General features: G+C 41.3%; 1 protein-coding gene across 6 annotated transcripts in view; it reads right to left on the bottom strand.

The window, feature by feature from the left end:
- The window catches only part of LOC134091470 (zinc finger protein 93-like), a 29070-nt gene that overhangs the window by 2721 nt on the left and 3889 nt on the right, over positions 1-22460 (bottom strand). Inside the window, exons 1-6 of one of the 6 annotated variants that reach the window (XM_062544607.1) lie at positions 15462-15609; positions 13949-14263; positions 11614-11652; positions 10360-10496; positions 7391-7584; positions 2130-2260 (exon numbers count right to left, since the gene is read on the bottom strand). In XM_062544607.1, coding sequence (XP_062400591.1) covers positions 2209-2260; positions 7391-7584; positions 10360-10496; positions 11614-11652; positions 13949-14243 — 717 coding nt within the window. In that variant the 5' untranslated portion in view covers positions 14244-14263; positions 15462-15609 and the 3' untranslated portion in view covers positions 2130-2208. Of the gene's footprint in view, positions 1-416; positions 2261-5374; positions 5747-7390; positions 7585-10359; positions 10497-11613; positions 11653-13948; positions 14264-15461; positions 15610-22460 lie in introns of those variants that run through there. The other 5 variants (XM_062544522.1, XM_062544356.1, XM_062544335.1 and 2 more) reach the window with 5 other exon arrangements.

The following is a 22460-nucleotide window of genomic DNA, read 5'->3' as shown; positions in this document are numbered from 1 at the left end:
GCTAGGTGGTGTACTCCCAGAGAAACCGGGATACTGTTCCATGTATACACTTTATCCCGGTTTCTCAGGCAAAACACGTATTGCATTAGAAACCGGGATACGGAGTGCTAATAGAACTTTACTGTTGGTAACCGGAATACTGTTATTCATCATGTGCACAGTAGAGATGCACGATATATCGGCGGCCAAATTATTATTGGCCAATAAATGACATTTATAAAATATTATTATCGGTCCGATAACAGAATTTCAGCCGATAATTTGCGCCAATATTTTTTTAAAGCCCTAATTTCCCAACTACTTAAGGCCCATAATTTATCTACGTTGAGTGTTTACTCTTCATGAGAACGATTCATGCAGAGTCCCTTTACTCGCACCTCAATGGAGTAAGTGTGTAGGAGAAGAGGAATGGAAAGTCCAATGAGAAACAAGCAAGGAGTCCATTCAAGTTTATTTAGCGCATTTCATACTCATAGGTCATTGAATGTGCTTTACATAAACAAAAGAAAACAGTGATAACATAATAACAAGTCTCCCAACATCTCTATTAGTCTGCTCACATTTCAAATACAATTGTTTGCCTATTCATGTGGCTGATGACTAACCAGAAGCTGATTAAGACTAGACATTGCTGAAAAACATTTTCCACACCGAACACATTTATGAGGCTTCTCTCCGGTGGGCGTTAGCATACGGATACATTTCTAGGTATGAGTAAGCATGTGGCTTTTAAGCTTTGACGGGTGTGGAAATGCTTTTCCAAACCGGACACATTTATGAGGCTTCTCTCCGGTGTGCGTTAGCATACGGATACATTTCTAGGTATGAGTAAGCATGTGAATTTTAAGCTTTGAAGGGTGTGGAAATGCTTTTCCACACTGGACACATTTATGAGGCTTCTCTCCGGTGTGCGTTAGCATACGGATACATTTCTAGGTATGAGTAAGCATGTGAATTTTAAGCTTTGACGGGCGTGGAAATGCTTTTCCACACTGGACACATTTATGAGGCGTCGCTCCACTGTGTAGTAGCATATGGACTTTAAGACTAGACATTCTTGTAAACGTTTTTCCACACTGAACACATTCATGAGGCTTCTCTCCAGTGTGCGTAAGCATGTGGGTTTTGAGCTTTGAAGGGTGCAGAAATACTTTTCCACACTGAACACATGTCCTCTCTGTAGTATGATCTGATATTTGTCGAAATCCTTTTGCAGAGCCAGAGTTCTCTCTAGTGTGTAAAAGCGTGTGCCTTTTAAGAGCTGAACTTTTTGAAAAAGCTTGTCCACACTGGACACATTTATGAGGCTTCTCTCTAGTGTGTATTTGCATGTGCTTTTTAAGATTTGAAATGTCTGTAAAACCTTTTCCACAGTCGGCACATTTATGAGGCTTCTCATTGTTATGTGTAAGCATGTGGCGTTTAAGATTTTGGGATGTTTGAAATGATTTTCCACACAGGACACATTTATGAGGCTTCTCTCCAGTGTGTATTAGCATGTGGGCATAAAGATTTGAAATTCTTGAAAATAATTTTCCACAGTGGACACATAAATGAGGCTTCTCTCCGGTATGTGTAAGCATGTGGCGCTGAAGATCTTGGTATGTTCGGGATAATTTTCCACACTGGACACATTTATGAGGCTTCTCTCCAGTGTGTATAAGCATGTGGCTTTGTAAAGCTTGGACCCTTCTAAATGATCGTCCACAGTGGACACATACATGAGGCTTCTCTCCGGTATGTGTTAGCATGTGGCGTTGAAGATTTTGGGACATCCGAAACGATTTTCCACACAGGACACATTTATGAGGCTTCTCTCCAGTGTGTATTAACATGTGGGCTTTAAGAGTTGAGCTTTGTGAAAATGCTTTTCCACAGTGGACACACATATGAGTCTTCTCCCCTTTACGAGACTTCTCTCCTTTGTGTACAAGCATGTGGCGTGAAAGGCCTGAGCTGTGTGAAAAACCTTTTCCACACTTAGCACATTCATGAGGCTTCTCTCCAGTGTGTGTAAGCATGTGGTGCTTAATTACTGAAGAGGCTTTTTCACACTGAGAATATTTACGTGGCTTTTTGCGAGACCTCTTTTCATTCACCCTAACTGAGTGTGTTTGCTGGTGTTTCTTGAGTTCTGTCAGGGCTGTGAAACTCTTCCTGCAGACTGTGCAGTGGTGTAGTCTTCCTTCATGTTGCAGGTTGAGTTCATCATGCTGTCCGTGGATCTTCTGTTGCCTTATATGTGGGTGTTCTGATACACCTGGAAGAGTTACCATAGAGACTTAGAATAACAGACAGGTGTTACACATTCAGCAATTAAACATTGATGAGGAAATAATTAACTTTAAATAGAATTTAAATGCAGTTTATTCCACTGCTCGGTTGAGTTCCCCATTGTCCTGCGTTCTACAAGGGTGTGCATTAACTTTAGATATACGCACGGCTATGAAGTAGTTCCAATTTGTTGGCCGTATCACACTTGAATATTAATTCGCCAAACTTGTTGTGAAGTTTAAATGCACTGTCACGTTACATAGAAGCTGTAAAATACAGACGTTCAGATCATAGTAACGTTTAGCATATGACAGAGGTGTCATTTAGCGAGTTAGGTGGCAGTAAGCTAAGAAAAATAGCAATCTTTCAAAGTTAACGTTCATCAGAATCCTGGGATGTGCCAGCCACAACGGGAGATTAGAACTAATGACTGGCTTTTGGCCATAGCAACCATCCATTTAGAACTAGTAAGCGCAGTTTGAGAAATTAGTTGAAATGTGTCTGGGAAAAGTAGTTCTACAAACAATACCGTTATAGCGATTAAAACAATTAAATTGGCACCGGAAACGAACACAACGCAAGTGGCAACAATGGAATAAGCGGGATAATGGACTTCACGCCGTGTGGTTATTCAAAGTTAATGCACTTTTCTAGACGGAACGTCCCTCCGCTTCGCGTCGGGCCGTATCACCGTCTAGAACGTGCATTAACTTTGAATAACCGCACGGCGTGTCGTCCATTATCCCGTACATAATCACTTTATGGCTTACACATTACAAGACAGAGAAGGTTGGTGAACAGTAACTTTACTACTAAATGTCTTTAGACATTTGATTAGTGGGTATATAGGCTACATCAGGGCCCAGTTGTTCAAATGTAATCAGATGTTTTGGGTTGGGTCAGATCTGACTTGATCAAATGTTCAGTATGTGTTCAGGATTGGGATTCATTTGACAGATGAATGGGGAGAAGCCTTGGGCCAGCCCTGGTCTTTAAAGGAATGATCCGGAGTAAAACCACCTATAGGGACAGTCTAAAGCACGGCGCAAAGCGTATAATCATCACAATGCAAAGCTTATTCCTATCTTACACTTGAGTTTGTCTCTTTTGTTGAGCAATGTGCCAAGGGGTGTGGCAATTAACCCTGTAACCACCCAGGTTTTTTATTTTATTTTTGCATACAAATTTCAAAAGGCCATGGCTTGAAAGTGGTCAGAGATGAAGTCCTACTGTAAATGTGAAAATCATTGAGTATGAACTAAAGTTTATGAAGGGGGTCCATTTACTCATCTAATTTGCATATAATGACATCACAGGATGGCAATAACATCAAATTATGCACCTTTTAGTAAATACTGGTTGTTGAACACATTTGAGCAGTTTTACTTTGATTTTTGTAATTTCTCTGACATAACAAACAAACAGGACCACAGTCACATGTAAACCAACAATCGTAAACTATTAGTATTACCACAATCCCTATGTTACTATACAATAAAGTAGCCTAGTCAAATCAGTTCCTATCGCGGGTGACTTTGTAGTCCTCTAGAGCCCTACTAGCCCTGCTGTCTGTACCATGTCAATTACAGACACTATCATCATGATTATCACTGGCACCTAGCACACCATGCTTATTTGAACCCTCTGGCCAACACTGCTGCAGGTAGAAACTGACGTACACACGCAAAGACGCACCTCCATTCAAAGACGCATCTTCACTGTCACTGCCAATGGACGACCGATCATAATCTCCAAAAGGCAGATATTGGCTTTGGCCCTGGACAAATGTGTTGGGCAGTTTTTATGTAGGTAGTAAGGAACAATGTACAGAAATGAAAGCCTTTTTAATGCTATAATGTTGTCTATTGCCTATGCCAATGCAGCGGTGTTCCTCTTTACAAGAGAATCCATTAAGTCTAGGCCTACTTGTAGCCTAAATGTAAGTCCATCACACACCAACATGAAAAGTGAAAGGTTTGGCTGGCTAAAGGCAATGTAGGCTACAGTGAAAGAAAAATCACACTTTTGAAAATGACAATTTTGTTCATTGCCATGTTATGCCATTGCAGCTGTGTATCTGTTGATCAGAGAAAAACCTCACTCCACATTCTCTATTGATGTTTTGTTGAGGTAGGTTGAGATTTCATCCCCAGAAGAGGAGAGTGTTAGTGAGAGACAGGAGAGAGTCGACGAGAGAGATATTTATAATTTATGAACACATTTATAAACAAATGTCACAAAAGTAAAAGTGAAATTTTGTGAAGTATTTTTTTTTTTTGTTAAGCTATGTGATGACACCATTTTCCTGTAGGCTGTTTTTTTATTCAGTTCACCTTATGTTTTTAAAATCAAAGACTGGTTGGTGTTCTTTCTGGTTTTAAATGGCATTCAGAAGATAAATGAGAAAGTCCACGTTCCACGTTTTCATATCAATCTAAATTAAGGAGGTGGTAGATCAGTCTGGTTCTTTTAAAAAATAAATCACGCCTCTTTCATAAGGCCGCCTTGATTTCGAACTTGCGTGATGTAGGTGTGTCAGAAGCTGAGATGGCAGAATGCGCGTATAACTGCGGTGCGCAACAGAAATTTGTAAAAAAAAAAAAAAGCTTACTCGCTATTTTCATTCAGAAGTCAAGGGAAATTAATGAGGATGCATAGCATCCTGGATCCATGAAATAATTGGCCTTTACATAAAATCTGCCTGCCTCCATAGGAATTTATTCTTCTTTTTTGTCAACTTTAGCATGGGTTCACATCATGTTTCTTGACACTGTTGTACTGTTACTTAATCATGTTGTTTTTGGTTTGTTTGTTTGTTTGTTTGTTTGTTTACCTCCACAGATTGAAACAAACATCGCTGAGCATCTCACACGAGCAAAGGCCGAAGTGTTGAGGTCAAAATTCACAATGACTTTACTTTTTTTTTTGACTATATCAGTTGCTCCACAGCTGGGGCCATACAATGACTTTACTTTTAAAAAAATGAATGGGGAGAAATGAAATTTAATGTAAATGAAAATATCAATAAAATAATTATTGAAATCAGAATATTTTGTTGATTTCTTAAGCATGTGTAATTGACTTTGGTATAATGATTAAAATATAAAAAGCATCAATAATAATTGGTGATGGTGAATTAATAATGTTAACCCAAATTATAACCCACTTTCATGGATTCAGATGTCCTGTCTGAACAAAGACAAAGAGCCTAATTACATCTAATTATATGAAATTTAATTAGACTGAAACACAACAGGGGGTTTAAAGACATAAACAATGTGGCTTTACAACAAAAAACACGACTAAAAGGACAACTAGTGCTTTTCATTTGCCAACCCTGTCCAGCTCGTCAATAAGAAAAGAAATAGCTGCATCCAAAGCTGGAGGTCCAAATTGATGAGTCATCAGACTAAACTCTGATGATTCCGTCAAGGCTGCCTTCAGGTTGCTTTGTAATTTCTGTAGTGTCTTCCTGTAATGAGGATACGCAAATGTTACACTAGAATAACACTTTTTTTTTTAAAGAACCATGACTACAGAACGTACTTGCTGGAAATTACAAGTGCATAAAAATGCAAAACTATTTGCATGACGTGGAAAAAAATATTAATTATTAGAGCTGTCAGTTGTCTCAAAGTATGTGATCTCTTCACCTAGGTAACAATATTTTTTAACACTCCAAACATAAAAGCTGTTGAAAACTGCTATGGAACAAATGCTTCAGAGACATGATGCAGAGGTTTAACAGTCTTATGTCTGTGTTGAGATGGACTTGGAAGACATGGGAAAGTGTCATCCGATTACAGACACTGTGCTACAGAGAAGATGAATCATTCAACTTGTTTTAGTGGCCGGTTCAAAAGAGATCATCAATGATGGTATGGGGTAGGTTATGGTCTGCTAGGTTATGGTCTGCTAGGTTATGGAGAGTTAACAAGAATGCTGAATTATGACTGAAATTGAAAAACTGGCTAAAAGAATATGAAAAATAAGACATTGAAGAACAAAAGAGTGCATTTTGTCTTTGCTTACAAGACAACTTTGGATAACACTAGACAGTAACAGTAGTTTTCATGTACTCTAACAGGAAGACTTCAAAGAACAGTGGATTGCATTTGCATGCACTCTAATAAAGAATAAGGCATAAGTATAAAACAGTAGTGTGGGTCAGCATAACTGGACAATGGAAAGTGTAGTGTTAATCTTATTAGCCTGGGTGTTCCCATCCTGCCTTGCGCCGTTATTTCATTCACGCTGCTAAGGCAGTCTGGACACCAACACCCAAATTTTCGCCTGATGTTGGCGACCAATCACAGAACAGGGGAGAAAGCAAGACCATGATGAGCTATGCGCAGACGCATTTGGCGCCCAATGAACGGATCTGGGCATTTTGTCAAATACAAGAAGATGAGCGTCTGGTTGCCAGTCTCATTTGAGAAGTGGTGGGCGCTAGCCAGGCTAACGCTAGAAGTTTACTCGACGCACCCGACCTGTCGCGCGACAATGTGACGTCAAAATTAGGGAGATCACACAAACTCATCTCATTAGCTGCACACACCTTAGAAACTAGACAGTAATCCTCCAGTTGTGCAAGCTAAGTCTGAAATATCATCAAAGAAGCTAGTTGCTATATTACTGCCATTAACGTCAATGGATACTGTGCCTCCGTTCAGGAGAATACTGCAAATAGTGTCGCGACCACCACGCGCAAGAATAGAATAGAATAGAATATATACTTCTTTGATCCCGTGAGGGAAATTCAGTTCTCTGCATTTAACCCAATTTAACCGAATTAGTGAACACACAGCACACAGTGAACACACAGTGAGGTGAATCACACAACCCAGAGCAGTGAGCTGCCTGCCCAACCAGCGGCGCTCGGGGAGCAGTGAGGGGTTAGGTGCCTTGCTCAAGGGCACTTCAGCCTCGGTGGACTGGTCGGGGATCGAACCGGCAACCCTCCGGTTACAAGCCCGATGCGCTAACCAGTACACCACGGCTGCCCCCTGTATACATGGTTACAACGTTCCCCGTGATGTCACATTGTCGCACGACAAGTCGGGTGCGTGGACTGTACCGGCGCCTTAAGGAGAATATTCAATGGAAGCACACTTACTTAGTTACATCAGCACATGCAGCATCCACTCCGTCACAGACCGTGTCAGCAGTGACATCCAATGCCAGTCTAGTGGCAAAACCATTGGCCAGCTCCTTTGCTTCCTGCTCTGACAGGGCGCTGAATATTGTTGTCCTTGTTTTTTTCTTTTTTGGTAAAGCTTTTACGATAGCAGGCAAATTTTCTTTGCGTCCCTGAAAAGAACAGTAATTGTGCAATGTTAGGAATGGATGATTACTGAATATTCCAAATCAAGTCAAATCAAGTGAGTGTTATTTTTATTTCTTCACATGTGCTAGACATACAAAGGAATCAAAACATACTAATCTCTTAAAGGTCAAGTCAAGTCTAGTCTGTTTTATTTGTCAATTTCTTCACATGTGCTAGACATACAAAGGAATTGAAATGACATTTTCCACTTCCCATGTGTAAACAAGCATCAAGACGGAGCAGGACACGACAACAGTAAAGTGCCCTGCAAAGGCACCACAAGGACATATTCTCTAAGGTGAAAAGAAATAAAGAACAAGTAGCTCGAGGTTTATATTCTAACTATAAAATAACAAGATGAAAAGGGTAGTGTACTGTGAGTTAGCAGCCTGTGTTGTATGTATCTGTAAAGCCCAATTCACACCAAAGATTCCCGACGCGACGAGACGGAGTTGCAGCGGTGTGAATTAGAAGTTGCACGTAGTTGCAAGCCGTCGCAAGCCGTCGCAGAGCATTAAACATGTTGAGTCGCAGTCACAAGGTTTTAGAACATCGCGGCTCGTCTCGTCGGGAATCTTTGGTCTGAACCCTACTTTTTGGGTTTTTGAGTCGGTAATAAATAATTGTAGCAGTAATAGCAGCAAAATCCCAGCAAAGGTGCTGAAGTCCTGCGCAATGGAGCTCCCCCCCCCCATCTTCCACTCCATCTTCTGAGAATCCTACAGGACAGTAACAATACCAACCCTCTGGAGAACATCAACCCTCACACCTGTGCCCAAGACACCATTCAATACAATCCTGCACTATCAACTCATCCAGAATTACAGCACCTGAATGTCACCCTCTCCTCATCCGCTGGATATACATCTTTCTCAGCAACAGGCCACAGACAGTGAAAATAGGGAAAACATCATCAACCATCATCACCAACACTAGAGCCCCACAAGGTTGTGTAGTCATTCCCTTCCTGTACACCATTTACACAAATGACTGCCAGAGTTCATTGCCCAACACCACGTACTACAAATATGCAGATGACACAGCCATAGTAGGACTACTTACAGACAACAGCTCCATCACAGCTCAGCACCAGTCCATCACCGATTTTGCACTGATTAACTACCTCCAACTCAACATTGACAAGACAAACAAAGCGGTAATTTATGCATCAAGATCACTCCCTGGACTCACTCCCGTCACCTTCCATGGCCAGCCAGTTGAACAGGTCGGCACTTTACCAAACACCTTGGTCTCACCATTGACAATAAGCTTAACTTCAATTAACATCGTCACCATCACAAAGAAACGTGCACAACAGAGACTGTATGCCATACGCAAACTAAGATCGCTGTATGTTGCCCCCCCATCTCCTTCTGCTACTCTACAGTGGTGTACTGGTTAGGGCTTCGGGCTTGTAACCGGAGGGTTGCCGGTTCGATCCCTGACCAGTCCACCACGGCTGAAGTGCCCTTGAACAAGGCACCTAACCCCTCACTGCTCCCCGAGCGCCGCTGGTTGGGCAGGCAGCTCACTGCTCTGGGTTGTGTAATTCACCTCACTGTGTGTTCACTGTGTGCTGTGTGTTCACTAATTCGGTTAAATTGGGTTAAATGCAGAGAACTGAATTTCCCTCACGGGATCAAAAAAGTATATATTCTATTCTATTCTATTCTAAAAGCATCATCCGAGCCCTTCTATTCTACAGCTCCCCCTGTTTCTTCCTCATCCAAGATAATACAGCTTCCCACCCCCAGCCTCACTGATGCAAATGACACAGCCACCACAAGCCTGGCCTGCACCATAGTAGTCCAGCAGCCAAATGCCATGCCCCCCATTCTTTTCTGTTGATGTTTGTCTGCACTGTGTTGAGGGAGGGAAATTAGGGGTGGAGGGGTATGGTGTGTGTTATGGTATAGGTTACTGTATACAGTATCATATGTGATATGCTATATATGAGGCTGTGTAAGCCTATATCCTGTGAGACGTTAACATCAGATGCTGCTGGGTTTTTTTTTTTTTTTAATGGAATGATATGTGTGAAAAAGAATATCCTTTTAGGACAATAAAGACTCTATCTGTGTCTATCTAATAACTCCGCCCAACAACTTTCCCCAAAGATAGAGCATTTAGAAGGCTCAGACCAACTGTGGGACTGAGCCCATTGGTGCCTCTCAACATGCCTCCTCGATCCTCGATGCTCGATCCTCGAGGGGCGTTCCCACTGATCTATAACTAACACTGGATAGACTATCCCATTGTTTCCCCCCCCATCATTCTTTATGTAGAGCAGTGAGGATCGAGGCATCGAGGAGCGAGGGAGGACGTATAAACGCTGCATGAGAGGCACCCCATGTCTATGGTGCTACGCTAGACCTACCCGCTAAGCAAAATTATTTGCTGCCGTTAGGGTGGAGATTTCTGGGTTAGTAGCGGTCACTTAGGATAAAGGTGTTTGCATAGAACAAATAAAATAAAAGATTTCTTTTTATTTCTCTCAGTTGCTTTGGTGTTTTTCTCAGATCAGGATTGCAACTACTAAAATCAAAGATCTACTACTTGTTGAACCTTGACTTTGTCTTAGTTCCACACATCAAAATGCATTATATTTTTGATTTGACAATAAACACTTGCTTTTGGAGGTCTTTTCACCTTTTCTGGAGAAATGCGCTGTGTTGTACAAAAAGCAATGATGATATGGCAAAATGCACCAAAATGACTGAGAAAAATTTAAATAACTGATTCACTTGATGGAAACTTACCCCAAGCAAAGCCCTGAATACATGGGCCGACATGTTTTCGGCCTGAATCCTCCTTGTAATCTCCTCCTCTGTTACTACATATCCTGGGTTTTTTGACCCTGGAACAGTCAAACGGCCAGGTACATGGTACACGGCACCTTAAACGAAATGGTGAAAATGACCATGTTAACTCCTTACTGTCAATATTTAGCTCCTGGGTCAACATGGTAACATTAGCCCAGGGTCAATGAGAAAATGTTGCTCCTGGGTCAACATGGTAACGTTAGCCCAGGGTCAATGAGAAAATGTTGCTCCTGGGTCAACATGGTAACGTTAGCCCAGGGTCAATGAGAATATGTTGCTCCTGGGTCAACATGGTAACGTTAGACCAGGGTCAGTGAGAAAATGTTGCTCCTGGGTCAACATGGTAATGTTAGACCAGGGTCAGTGAGAAAATGTTGCTCCTGAGTCAACATGGTAACGACGGCCCATGATCAATGTAGTGATGTTGGTCCAGGTTGATCAATGATGAACCTGTACTAACATTGCCTTGATAGCAACTGTCCAATTGCACTCTCTGCAGATCAAAAGTAGTATCAACTCTTAATGTACACTAAATAAAGATTTTAGCCCACTAATAAGACACTAATAGGAGAATAGTAGTCCACAATCTGTGCTTCTAGCCAGGTAACTGACTAAATCTACATGACATTGCAAATTCAAACATACTGAAAGGTTAAAATGAAAGCTTGTGGTAGTTTACAAATTGCTATTAAAGAGACCCTATGCAACTTTCTGCAGGAGACGATCGCTCCTTGTTTACATCTGGAAGTCTGAGACGAAGAACCACGCTTGCAATTTATATATTTAAATATAGCCTATACATGTATAAATATACACGCTAAAGCTGTCTGGGAAGCTCTGCAGAGAAAATGCAAGAATAAAACGAGCGAAAACGAAAAACGAAACCGAAACCAGAGATGAAATCGCCAATCCTGCATAGTTCCTCTTTAACACGTTCATGCTAAAATGTCTAACAGCTATTGAGGAGTAAACATGTCATGACAATATTGCCTGAACTTCACTGAACACTACACTTACCATTAACAAGGACATCTATAGATATGGGCTTAAACTTAAAAGAAAAGGTGAATTGAACTTGAAAACTCCTTACTAAACTGGCACCAAAACAACATAGTTCTTACAAAAAAATATTTTTGAAAATGCACATTGAGTCACTTATAACTGTTGAGAAGAAACAGTGCAATGACTTACCTACACAGAGCTGAAAAGATGTTGATTTCGGGCATAGACCTAAAAGAAATGGACAAACAGACTCCGTTGTTCTCAATGGGAGGGGACTGAAAAACGTTCCGTTCACTTCCCATTGTTGGCGCGCAGACTTTGTGACGTTAGCCATCCTGTAACTTGCTGTAACTGGTCTGATAGATGGGTCAACAGAAATTTGACATTCAAGACATCGAGTTTTTTTATTAGGTTTACTTGACTCTAGGTAATGCTTTACCTTATCATACAGTAGGATACCATAGGCTACATAGCTTTTCCACTGATCTTGCTAATGACTTTCCGTCATGGTTTTCATGCAGGATTGAGCTTCTTATCCAAACATTACGGGATATCTCCCTACTGTGCAACGTCAAACGTTAGCTTCCCTCCAACCGACATACTAACTATACTTCTTTACGGGAAACCAACAGTATATACCAGGAAGACATGAATTAGTTGTGCCTTCTATACCCTATATAGAATATACAGAAGCTACAACGGCGACATGAAGTTATGGGATCTCAAACAAATCTGCAATCTATGGCCGTCCTATGGGGGTTAGCAGAGCGTTGTAAACCAGCTCCATCCGTGTTTCTACTTCCGGGAATTTTCCTGCCCCCTTGATTTCGGGAGGGAAATTTTGAATAGGGAGGGAAGACACACATTGATGACATCACATAGCAGCGATTGGTTAACAGAGTTGTTGGACCTGGAACAACTTTAGGGGTGTTGTCCCTGGAACAACTGTCACTTAAAGAAATCGCGGTCACCCGCGTGGATGCATGCATGCATTCAATGAACGCTCACTTAGTTGTATGGCTCCATGTTAAATCACATCAAATTAGCAAGCACTTCCTCCTGATGGCAGAAACATTTGCTTTCGTTGCTACAGCAACCTGTCAGATCGGTTAATAATGTGGTCCAGTCTGAACAGAGCCATATCCGATTTGGACACTTGTGTGGACAGTGTGGACAGTCAGTCCTAAAAATCGGATATTCAGATCAAAATCAGATTTGAATCAGATTCGTCTGCAGTCTGAACTGCATCCTTGGAGACCGGCCTTTGTCCAAACCTGTAGCCATACCATCATTTTGTGCATTTATTATTTCGGCGGGACAGAGACGGATCTGCATAGGCCTATAGTCATGAGCAGAATATCAACTACTTTTTAGCCAACATAAATGGTTGGCCATTGAGCATTTTCAAAGAGACAATAGTTTGTTAGACAGTTAGCTAGACATAGGGTTGCCACCTGTGTCTGACCAAAATCCTGGACATTTCAACAACCCAATCAAGCATTTTACTTATAAGCAGCGGCGACCTTCACACATCTAGCCCATGACGAAAATTGCCTCACTACAGCGAAACAGATGTTTCGTTGCTGGTGAATGAAGTTCTTGCCCGCCAGCCGATCTTTGTGACGTCACGAGCAAGGTATGAATAAGAAGGAATCAGATTTGAATCAGATTCGTCTGCAGTCTGAATGCACCCTTGGAGACCAGCCTTTGTCCCACAAACATTAACACATCAAATCCCAGAAAAAGTGATTTTTTTCATAGTGCGTGATAGCCTACTGTAGTCTTTAAAAATCAAGTATTCTGATTGTTAGGGCCCAAGCACTGTACTTGGTTGTCAGTGTGGTACTTCTACTTTTACTAGAGCAAATGTTTCTCTGGTTATTTGTTATTTTGGTATTTGTTACCTTTACTTAAGTAATGTGTTTCAGAACTTCTGCCACCACTATAGGCCACCATAGTAACCACATGTGAAACAGTTTTATAGTTTTGTAACATCATTAACCTTAAAGGCGTTTGAGCTTTTAAAAAACAACACTGGATTTTGACATTAACATTTCAAAAGGCCATGGATGGTTTGAAAGGGGTCAGATGAAGTCCCACTGTAAATGTGAATCATTGTTTATGATCAAAAGCTCATGAAGGGGGTTTATTAATCTAATTAGCATATTATGACGTCACTGGATGACAACCAATTATGGATTGTGAATTATGCACCTTTCAGTAAATACTGAATGTTGAACATAATCGAGCTGATTTTTCCTTTTTTTGTCATGTCATCAATTTGCTGCGTTTTTAATGGCTACATGAACAGGCTACTCTAAAACTAAACTAATACGCGTCTCTAATCTAAAACTAAACTAATACGCATCTCTAAAACGTGCCTCTCTGTTGACTGTGTATGAGCTCCCGTTAAGTGGGTGATATCTTGTTGTGCATGTGAGTGATTCAGTGCACTAGCGCCCTCTAGAGTCACACAAATGCATTGCTACACACCACTCTAATTAGCTTAAGTGAGAGGACTTACTTTCCAGCAGATGTTCATGATGCTCTTCTTCTTCTTCTTCTTCCTCCTCCTCCTCTTTCTTCACTTCAGTCTTCACTGTGGTCTGTAGTATTTCATTGTAAGAAAACCTTGGTGACTCTGTGACGTCTGTTTCAGTTTCACAGTGAAACTCTGCAAAGGGCTTTTCTTCTTCCTCGGGGCATGTAATCATGTGATCATATTCCTCCTCTTTAATATCTTCTTCTTTCACCATCACTCTCAGGCCAAACTGGTGTGTTTCAGCACAGACAGAACTAAATGGAAGTCCGAGGTCCATATCCAAATCAGTTAAATCACCTGTAGTCAGAGAAACAAAATAAAGTCAAATAGAGAGGCTAAGTGGGGTTTCTTTTTATTATTTATTTGTTTTAACAGAAAGCAACTTTCCATGAATAATTAGTTGGCCAATAGGGCTCGGGATCATGACGTGAAAACTCCGCGGGCACAGCCATATTGGCAGCCTCACTCCTTTGTTTACTATGGATTACTATGGATTTACTCCCGCCTATTAGTGTGTTGTTACTTAGTTTTTGCCTTCTTGGTCGTATGTTGCTATATAGTGGGGTGTAACAGCGCAACCCACGATCGCAAGAGGAAAAGAATCGCTATACTATATTTCTGCTTCTTGTCTTCTGCATCTGAGTGAATGGATATTACGTTCGGTGCGCTACCAACATGGCGGCAATATTCCTAGAATGCAAGGCGTGTGCCCGAGCCCTATTCTATCATATGTGCTGCTTAGCCTGGCTATCACTAGTGTAGGGTCTGGATTTATCCGAGTCTGCATTATTGCAGACTTCACCAAAGGGAATTACCCACAGTTCAAAGTGTTGTGACGTTTACCGTGGGGAAAATCCGGAAGTCACAAAGGTAAACAACAGCAGGACACAAATGCATGGTGCAAGTGTCAGCAACGTCTTTGTTATTAAACATCACTGTGATCTCGTGAAATGCTGTCCCAATCCCATTTCTATCTGAGCCCATGTGGCCTCACACACTCACTCACGGAACCTGAGATCAATTAACTCTGTGAGTCCTAGTCCTCAGGGCTCACTTTGGGATTCAACCCATATCAAATAACTACAAAGCGTTCAACTTCACGTTCACATATTATTGAGTTTCCCCCATCACGCACCTTAACGTATCGTATGTTACATCGCCGAATTACTTTTTGCATCAATGCAGACCCGCACGCGAATATGTCTATGTTGCTGCCGGGCGACGACGGCGAAGCTCAACCAATCGGAAGTGGCGTTCGGCGAACTTTGGCGTGGACATAGGATTCGTAAATTCGCCACCCACGAAAACAGCACCGCGGATGGAAAAACTTTGAAGGGTAAACTCTGCGGCGATGTTATTGGCTCACCCATGACTTTTGGGAGAAACTGCTGATTTAATTAAAGCCTAAATGCATGTAGCGGTCCTCTCCGAAGTTAGCCTACATGGGAAGTTTGGCTAACTAACTCTCGTCTATTGTTTACGACAGAACACATACCTTCCTCCGGCAAGTTCGTTGCTGCATCAAATTAGTTTTGCTGATTTGGTGTTTGTCTCAATATGTCTTGAACCAACATCTATGAACGTCCGCGTTGCCTGTGGTAGACTGCATGTGAAATGTCCTTCAGTGCTCGCGTTATTGTAGCGAAAATAGAATGTAACGAAGTACCGGATATGTGTTAGGAAGGGCGGCTAAAAGTTAGTATTGTTTTCAAAATAAAAGTCCCACTAACCCTATATTGAGGTCTGCAATCTTTATTAGCAAAATAGCTATTTCTCCCCTCTTCTGACAAAAAAATAGTCGGGAGCCGCAAAAAAACCCAACAGATTTGGTGAACTTTTAAAAGTTTTCTTTTTTTTTTTTTTAAACTTCACCTGTTTCAACCACTGAATACAACAATAAAAGTGCAGTGTGCATTTGTAGGCCTACTTTGAAATGAACTAAACAGTCCTTTACGTCCTTCCTTGTGTAAAAGTAAAATAAAAAACTAGCCCACTTTAATATAGATAAAACATTCAGCTGCAGCTTGGCAGCTTTAAAAATAACTTTTATAACTATAACTGTATTGTGTGGCGGAATAACAACTGGGAGCACTCAAGACTTGGCGCAGTAATATCCTCACTCCAAAGTGAAACTGAAAGTGCAAGAGTGAGGATATTATTGCACAGAGTTCAAGTGAAACTACGTTATTCAGAGTCTAATTAAACTACGTTACTCCCTTAAAGGTATACTATGCAACGTTTTTCAGTTAATCAATTCGTTTCATACTGTTATATATGATTAAAGGAATATTTCGGTTTTTTACACTTTAAGCCCGTCTTCTGTATTGCCTAGCATGAAAACGAGTGTTTGACACCGAAATCTCGACGATTGAGCCTGTGTGTGCATTTCGGCACCTTTAGAATGTTCTCTATATGGCCTTAACATTGCTCCCTATGTGCATAAACTATTCTGTCCTTAAAACACCCCTAAACGTTCGTTTTTTAAAATGAGCAGCTCACCGAGTGGTTAATGGTCTTCAACGATCTTCTATAGCAAGTTTGACAGCGAAATGTAGCTTCAGTCATAGTTTATCAGGGATTTTCGAAATCCCGGAAGTAATTTTTCAGATAACTCACAACCGTGTTTGGCTAATATAACACAACAGAATTTGAATTTCACTGCGAAACTTGCTATAGATGATCGTTGAAGACCAGTAACCACTCGGTGAGCTGCACATTTTTAAAAACGAACGTTTAGGGGTGTTTTAAGGACAGAATAGTTTATGCACATAGGGAGCAATGTTAACGCCATACAGAGAACATTCTATAGGTGCCGAAATGCACAAACAGGCTCAATCGTCGATATTGCGGTGTCAAACACTCGTGTTCATGCTAGGCAATACAGAAAACGGGCTTAAAGTGTAAAATACCGAAATATTCCTTTAAATGAGTCAATACCGGTCAAACAATGTTTTTTTTCGACCGCCCTAGTGGTCTATAGCCGTAGAACCACGCTTGCAATTTCAGGAATCCTTGGGCACGCACCCATGGAGGAAGTCTCATGTGAAGTCTTGATCATGCTCATGAAAAGGCAGACTGACCGATTGAGGACTTTTGTAAAATATACACGCTAAAGCTCTGGGGAAGCTCTGCAGAGAAATATGCAAGCATGAAACGAGAGAAAACGAAAAGCGAAAGTGAAACCGGCGTTGCAATCGCCAATCCTGCATAGTTTACCTTTAATGAAGACGAGTTGATACATACTATAGAGGCCTGCGCGGGACTGTTTTCTTCATCCCAATCCCGCCCGCATCATCAGAAATTCTGATTATTATCGCCCGCGCTTGCGTAGTGTGTGTTACAGTCCCGCCTGCACCCACAATGTATATGCTTAGTCCCGCCCGCTCCCGCAAAATTAAGCTCCAATACTCAAAGTGGGTGATTATGGGATTTTCACTATTCAGCACTGTAGCCTCATGGATAAAGTAATGTCGGGAAATATGCCACTGTGCATTGTAATGGGGAAAACATGAAGCCGTATCAGCTTATTAAGCACCACATTTGATACTGTAATGTCAATTTGGAACGCTCTTTGTTGCTTACATGTATTTAGGACTAGGCTTACTGCCGACATTGATCGTTTCACCTTGTAGCGCTCGACTTTAATACAGCCTTCCAGACTGCGTAGCTGGAAAGGTGCTTAAAAGCCATCGCAGAATGTGCGCAAGAGTTGTATTTATAAGAAACGCCCAGATTTTGGGGTTGCTCCACCCAAAATTGTAAGTCCCTCTGTAACATGTAAATGACAGATTTAAGTGGACGGCAGAATTACGTGCTTTTTTGGACTTAAGCACCTTTGCTGTACGTACACACCGCCGTCGACTTGAGCTTCCAAGAAGCTCTAGATGCCCTGCCAAGCGTTCTATGTTCGATTATGTTTGTTGCTGGTCGTGTGCCGCGTCATAGCTCATTACCATAAAGTTGAGCCAATTTCAACGTTCTACTTGACCCTCGAGTCGCTCAAGACGCCCAAAACGCGACGCCAACGGATTTGTCGCTGCTTGCAGCTGAGAGAAACCGGCTTCCATTGAAAATGAATGACTTCCTGAATCTTTGGAAGCTCAAGTCGGCAGCGGTGTGAACGCACAGTTACGCACCTTTATGCGCATGGGAGAATTCCCCACTATGTGCTTGCATGGTCCCAGCTTCACACCTCGTTTAGTCATTGCAGCAGTTTTGTAGTCTGGAACAACAGAGGCAGCAACAGGAAGAAGAATGTTGGAATTTCAACAGATTTTGCGTGAGAAACAAAATAAATCTAATTTATTTTCAGTGTTGACAGTTCTCCCTCCTGACAGAATCGAGGAGAGAGGAGTGAGTGTGTGTAGAATAGAGGAGAAAGGAGTGTGTGTGTAGAATAGAGGAGAAAGGAGTGAGGGTGTGTAGAATAGAGGAGAAAGGAGTGAGGGTGTGTAGAATAGAGGAGAACGGAGTGAGTGTGTAGAATAGGAGTAAGGAGTGAGTAGAAGAGGAGAAAGGAGTGAGTGTGTGTAGAATAGAGGAGAAAGGAGTGTGTGTGTAGAATAGAGGAGAAAGGAGTGAGTGGGTAGAATAAAGGAGAAAGGAGTGAGTGTGTAGAATAGAGGAGAAAGGAGTGTGTGTGTAGAATAGAGGAGAAAGGAGTGAGTGTGTGGAATAGAGGAGAAAGGAGTGAGTGTGTGTAGAATAGAGGAGAAAGGAGTGAGCGTGTAGAATAGAGGAGAAAGGAGTGAGTGTGTAGAAGAGGAGAAAGGAATGTGTGTATAAGAGAGGAGAAAGGAGCGAGTAAGAGGTAAGAGAGGAGAAAGTAAAATAAACCACATCAAACAAGCATCACATAAGGAGTGAGTGTGTAGAATAGAGGAGAAAGGAGTGAGTGTGTGTAGAATAAAGGAGAAAGAAGTGAGTGTGTAGAATAGAGGAGAAAGGAGTGTGTAAGAGAGAAGAGAGTCGGATGCATTATTCTTCCTAGGTTGTCATACATTTGAACCTAAACTATTCAGATTGCTACCACGTGGCCATTCCATGCAATTACACCACTAAATTAAATACATAAATGCCTCTGGAATCCCGACAGAATTACGGATCAGTCCCAAAATGTAATTGTTTCTTTCTTGGGTCATGTCCGACGTTCCCTGAAAATTTCATCAAAATCCATCCATTGCTTTTTGAGTTATCTTGCTAACAAACAGTCAAACAGACAGACAGACAAACGCCGGTCCCAAATGAAAACATATACCTCCATGACGGAGGTAAATAAAAGCTAATAAAAGAAGAGGGAAAACAAGCCTCCCAACATCTCGATCAGTCTATTCACATTACAATAACATAATAACAAGCCTCCCAACATCATGATCAGTCTATTCACATTATAATAACATAATAACAAGCCTTCCAACATCTCTACTACCGGTAGCCGATTCACTTTTCATATACAATATTTTGCCTATTTATTTATGTAAATGGCTGACGAGACAACTAACCACTATGCTTCTCATCATTATGTGTAAGTACGTGCCGTTGAAGATCTTGGGACCTTCTCAATGATTTTCCACACTCGACACATATATAAGATTTCTCTCCAGTGTGTACTAACATGTGGACTTTAAGATTTGAACTTATTGAAAATGATTTTCCACACTGGGCACATTTATGAGGCTTCTCTCCAGTGTGAATTCGCATGTGGGCTTTAAGAGTTGAGCTTTGTGAAAAACCTTTCCCACACAGGATACATTTTCAAGGCTTTTCTCCAGTGTGAATTCGCATGTGTTCTTTAAGAGTTGAATTGTCTGCAAAACCTTTTCCAAACTGGACACATTTATGAGGCTTCTCTCCGGTATGTGTAAGCATGTGGCGCTGAAGATCTTGGGACCTTCTAAATGCTTTTCCACACTGGACACATTTATGAGGCTTCTCTCTGGTATGTCTAGGCATGTGGCGCTGAAGATCTTGGGACCTTCTAAATGCTTTTCCACACTGGACACATGTATGAGGCTTCTCTCCGGTATGTATAAGCATGTGGACTTTAAGATGTGTACTTTTTGAAAATGATTTTCCACACTGGACACATTTATGAGGCTTCTCTCCGGTATGTATTCTAATGTGCTCTATAAGATTTGAAATGCGTATAAAACCTTTTCCACACTGGGCACATATATGAGACTTCTCATGTGTAAGCATGTGGAGTTGAAGATGTTGGAATGTTTGAAATGATTTTACACACTGGACACATTTATGAGACTTCTCATGTGTAAGCATGTGGCGTTTAAGATGTTGGGATGTTTGAAATGATTTTACACACTGGACACATTTATGAGGCTTCTCTCCAGTGTGTACTAACATGTGGACTTTAAGATTTGAACTTTGTGAACATGATTTTCCACACTGCGCACATTTATGAGGGTTCTCTCCTGTGTGAATTTGCATGTGGGCTTTAAGAGTCGAGCGCTGTGAAAAACCTTTTTGACACTGGACACATTTATGAGGCTTCTCTCTGGTATGTGCAGGCATGTGGCGCTGAAGATCTTGGGACCTTCTAAATGATTTTCCACACTGGACACATTTATGAGGCTTCTCTCCGGTATGTGATACTGAGGAGGCTTTTTCACACTGAGAATATCTACGTGGCTTTTTGCGAGACCTCTTTTGATTCACCATAACGGAGTGTGTTTGCTGGTGTTGTTCGAGTTCTGTCAGGGCCGTGAAGCTCTTCCTGCAGACGGTGCAGTGGTGCAGGCTTCCTCTGAGTTGCAGGTCGAGTTCATCATTCTGTCCGTGGATCTTCTGTTGCCTTGTATGTGGGTGTTCTGATACCCCTGGAAGAGTTACCATAGAGACTTAGAATTAGAATGAAGAGTTACCATAGAGACTTAGAAGAATAACTAATAAGGTGTTCCATTCAGCAATTTAACATTGATGAGGAAATAATTCACTTTAAATTAGTGCTGGGTCATTCCACGTCAAATCAACCAGAGCGCACGCACTTGCGTCTCAAAAAAATCTGAAAAAAATACCATGCGTGCCTATGTTACCCAGGAGACACTGTCAAATGGCTTTGCGCTAAGATCAATACTTTTCAAGTAACAGCCAGTTTAACGGGGGGAGGGGGGTGTCAAACTTGTTCTTGTTTTTTTGTCAAAGTTCACAAGCTCATTGCTCAAGAGCTAGAATCTGTAGGAGATCAGTAAAAACACTGTATTGTATTGAGATCAGTAAAAACACTCTCCGAAAAAGCAATGAAAAGAAAATCCATCAGGGACTGAACAGCAGAGCTCACAAGTTTGAAAAATAATTTTGGATCTCATATTCAGAGCACCTTAACACCTTGTGGGAATATACAAAGATTGTTTTAATATTTTTTTCTTTAATCTGCAAGGGCAAAATGCACCACTGACATCTATTGAGATATGTTTTGTATAGAGTCACTGAAATCACTGAAATTGCAGTGGTGGGGAAAAGACATATTGATCTCAATGGTGGCATTTTGCATGTTTAGGGTGGAAAATGAAAAAGAAAGATTCGCATAAGACAAGTCAAATTGGTGTTTTTAAAAAGAAGAGCTGATGCAGATTAAAGAAAAAAATATTTTAAAAAATCTTTGTATATTCCCACAAGGTGTTAGGGTGCTCTGAATATGAGATCCAAAATTATTTTTCAAACTTGTGAGGTCTGCTGTTCAGTCCCTGATGGATTTTCTTTTCTCTTCATTGCTTTTTCGGAGAGTGTTTTTACTGATCTCAATAAGGGGGGGGAAAATCAAGAGCCTATGTTGAGTAAAAGATGTCTTCTGTAAGCCTAAACAGAGCCCAGCCAAGAACTCCAATAACATTTTGATCAACTTTGAGGTACTGCTATGACCATGCAGGATCATCCAGACTACTCATGGTGATTTTACTGCATACTTATGCACCAGCCTGCAACATTTGAGCCTCCTACAGATTCTAGTTCTTGAGCAATGAGCTTGTGAACTTTGACAAAAAAAAGAGGCAGAACAAATTTGACCCCCTCCCCCCGTAAAACTGGCTGTTACTTGAAAAGTATTGATCTTAGCGCAAAAACATTTTACAGAGTGTCTCCTGGGTAACATGGAATTTTTTTCAGATTTTTTTGAGACGCAAGGGCGTGTGCTCTGGTTGATTTGATGTGGAATGACCCTAAGGAGATTGTCCTATATTGTCAAATTTCTACTTTACAGGCATGAAAACGGGTCAGGGGTGAAAAAGGTGAGAAGAGTGCGCGACTGGATTTTGACGTTAACATTTCAGAAGGCCATGGCTTGAAAGGGGTCAGATGAAGTCTCACTGTAAATGTGAATCATTGTTTATGACCAAAAGCTAGTGCTGGGCGGTATACCAGTTCACACCGAATACCAGTGTTTATTTTCGTTATGATATGAATTTTGAATAGACCGCCATACCAGGGTATTTGATTACACTGTGGGCGGAATGCTGGTCGCCCGACATTGTTTCAGACGGGA

This window comes from Sardina pilchardus, chromosome 1 (assembly GCF_963854185.1).
Source record: "Sardina pilchardus chromosome 1, fSarPil1.1, whole genome shotgun sequence".
NCBI lineage: Eukaryota > Metazoa > Chordata > Actinopteri > Clupeiformes > Clupeidae > Sardina > Sardina pilchardus.
This window is presented reverse-complemented; position numbering and strand designations above follow the sequence as displayed.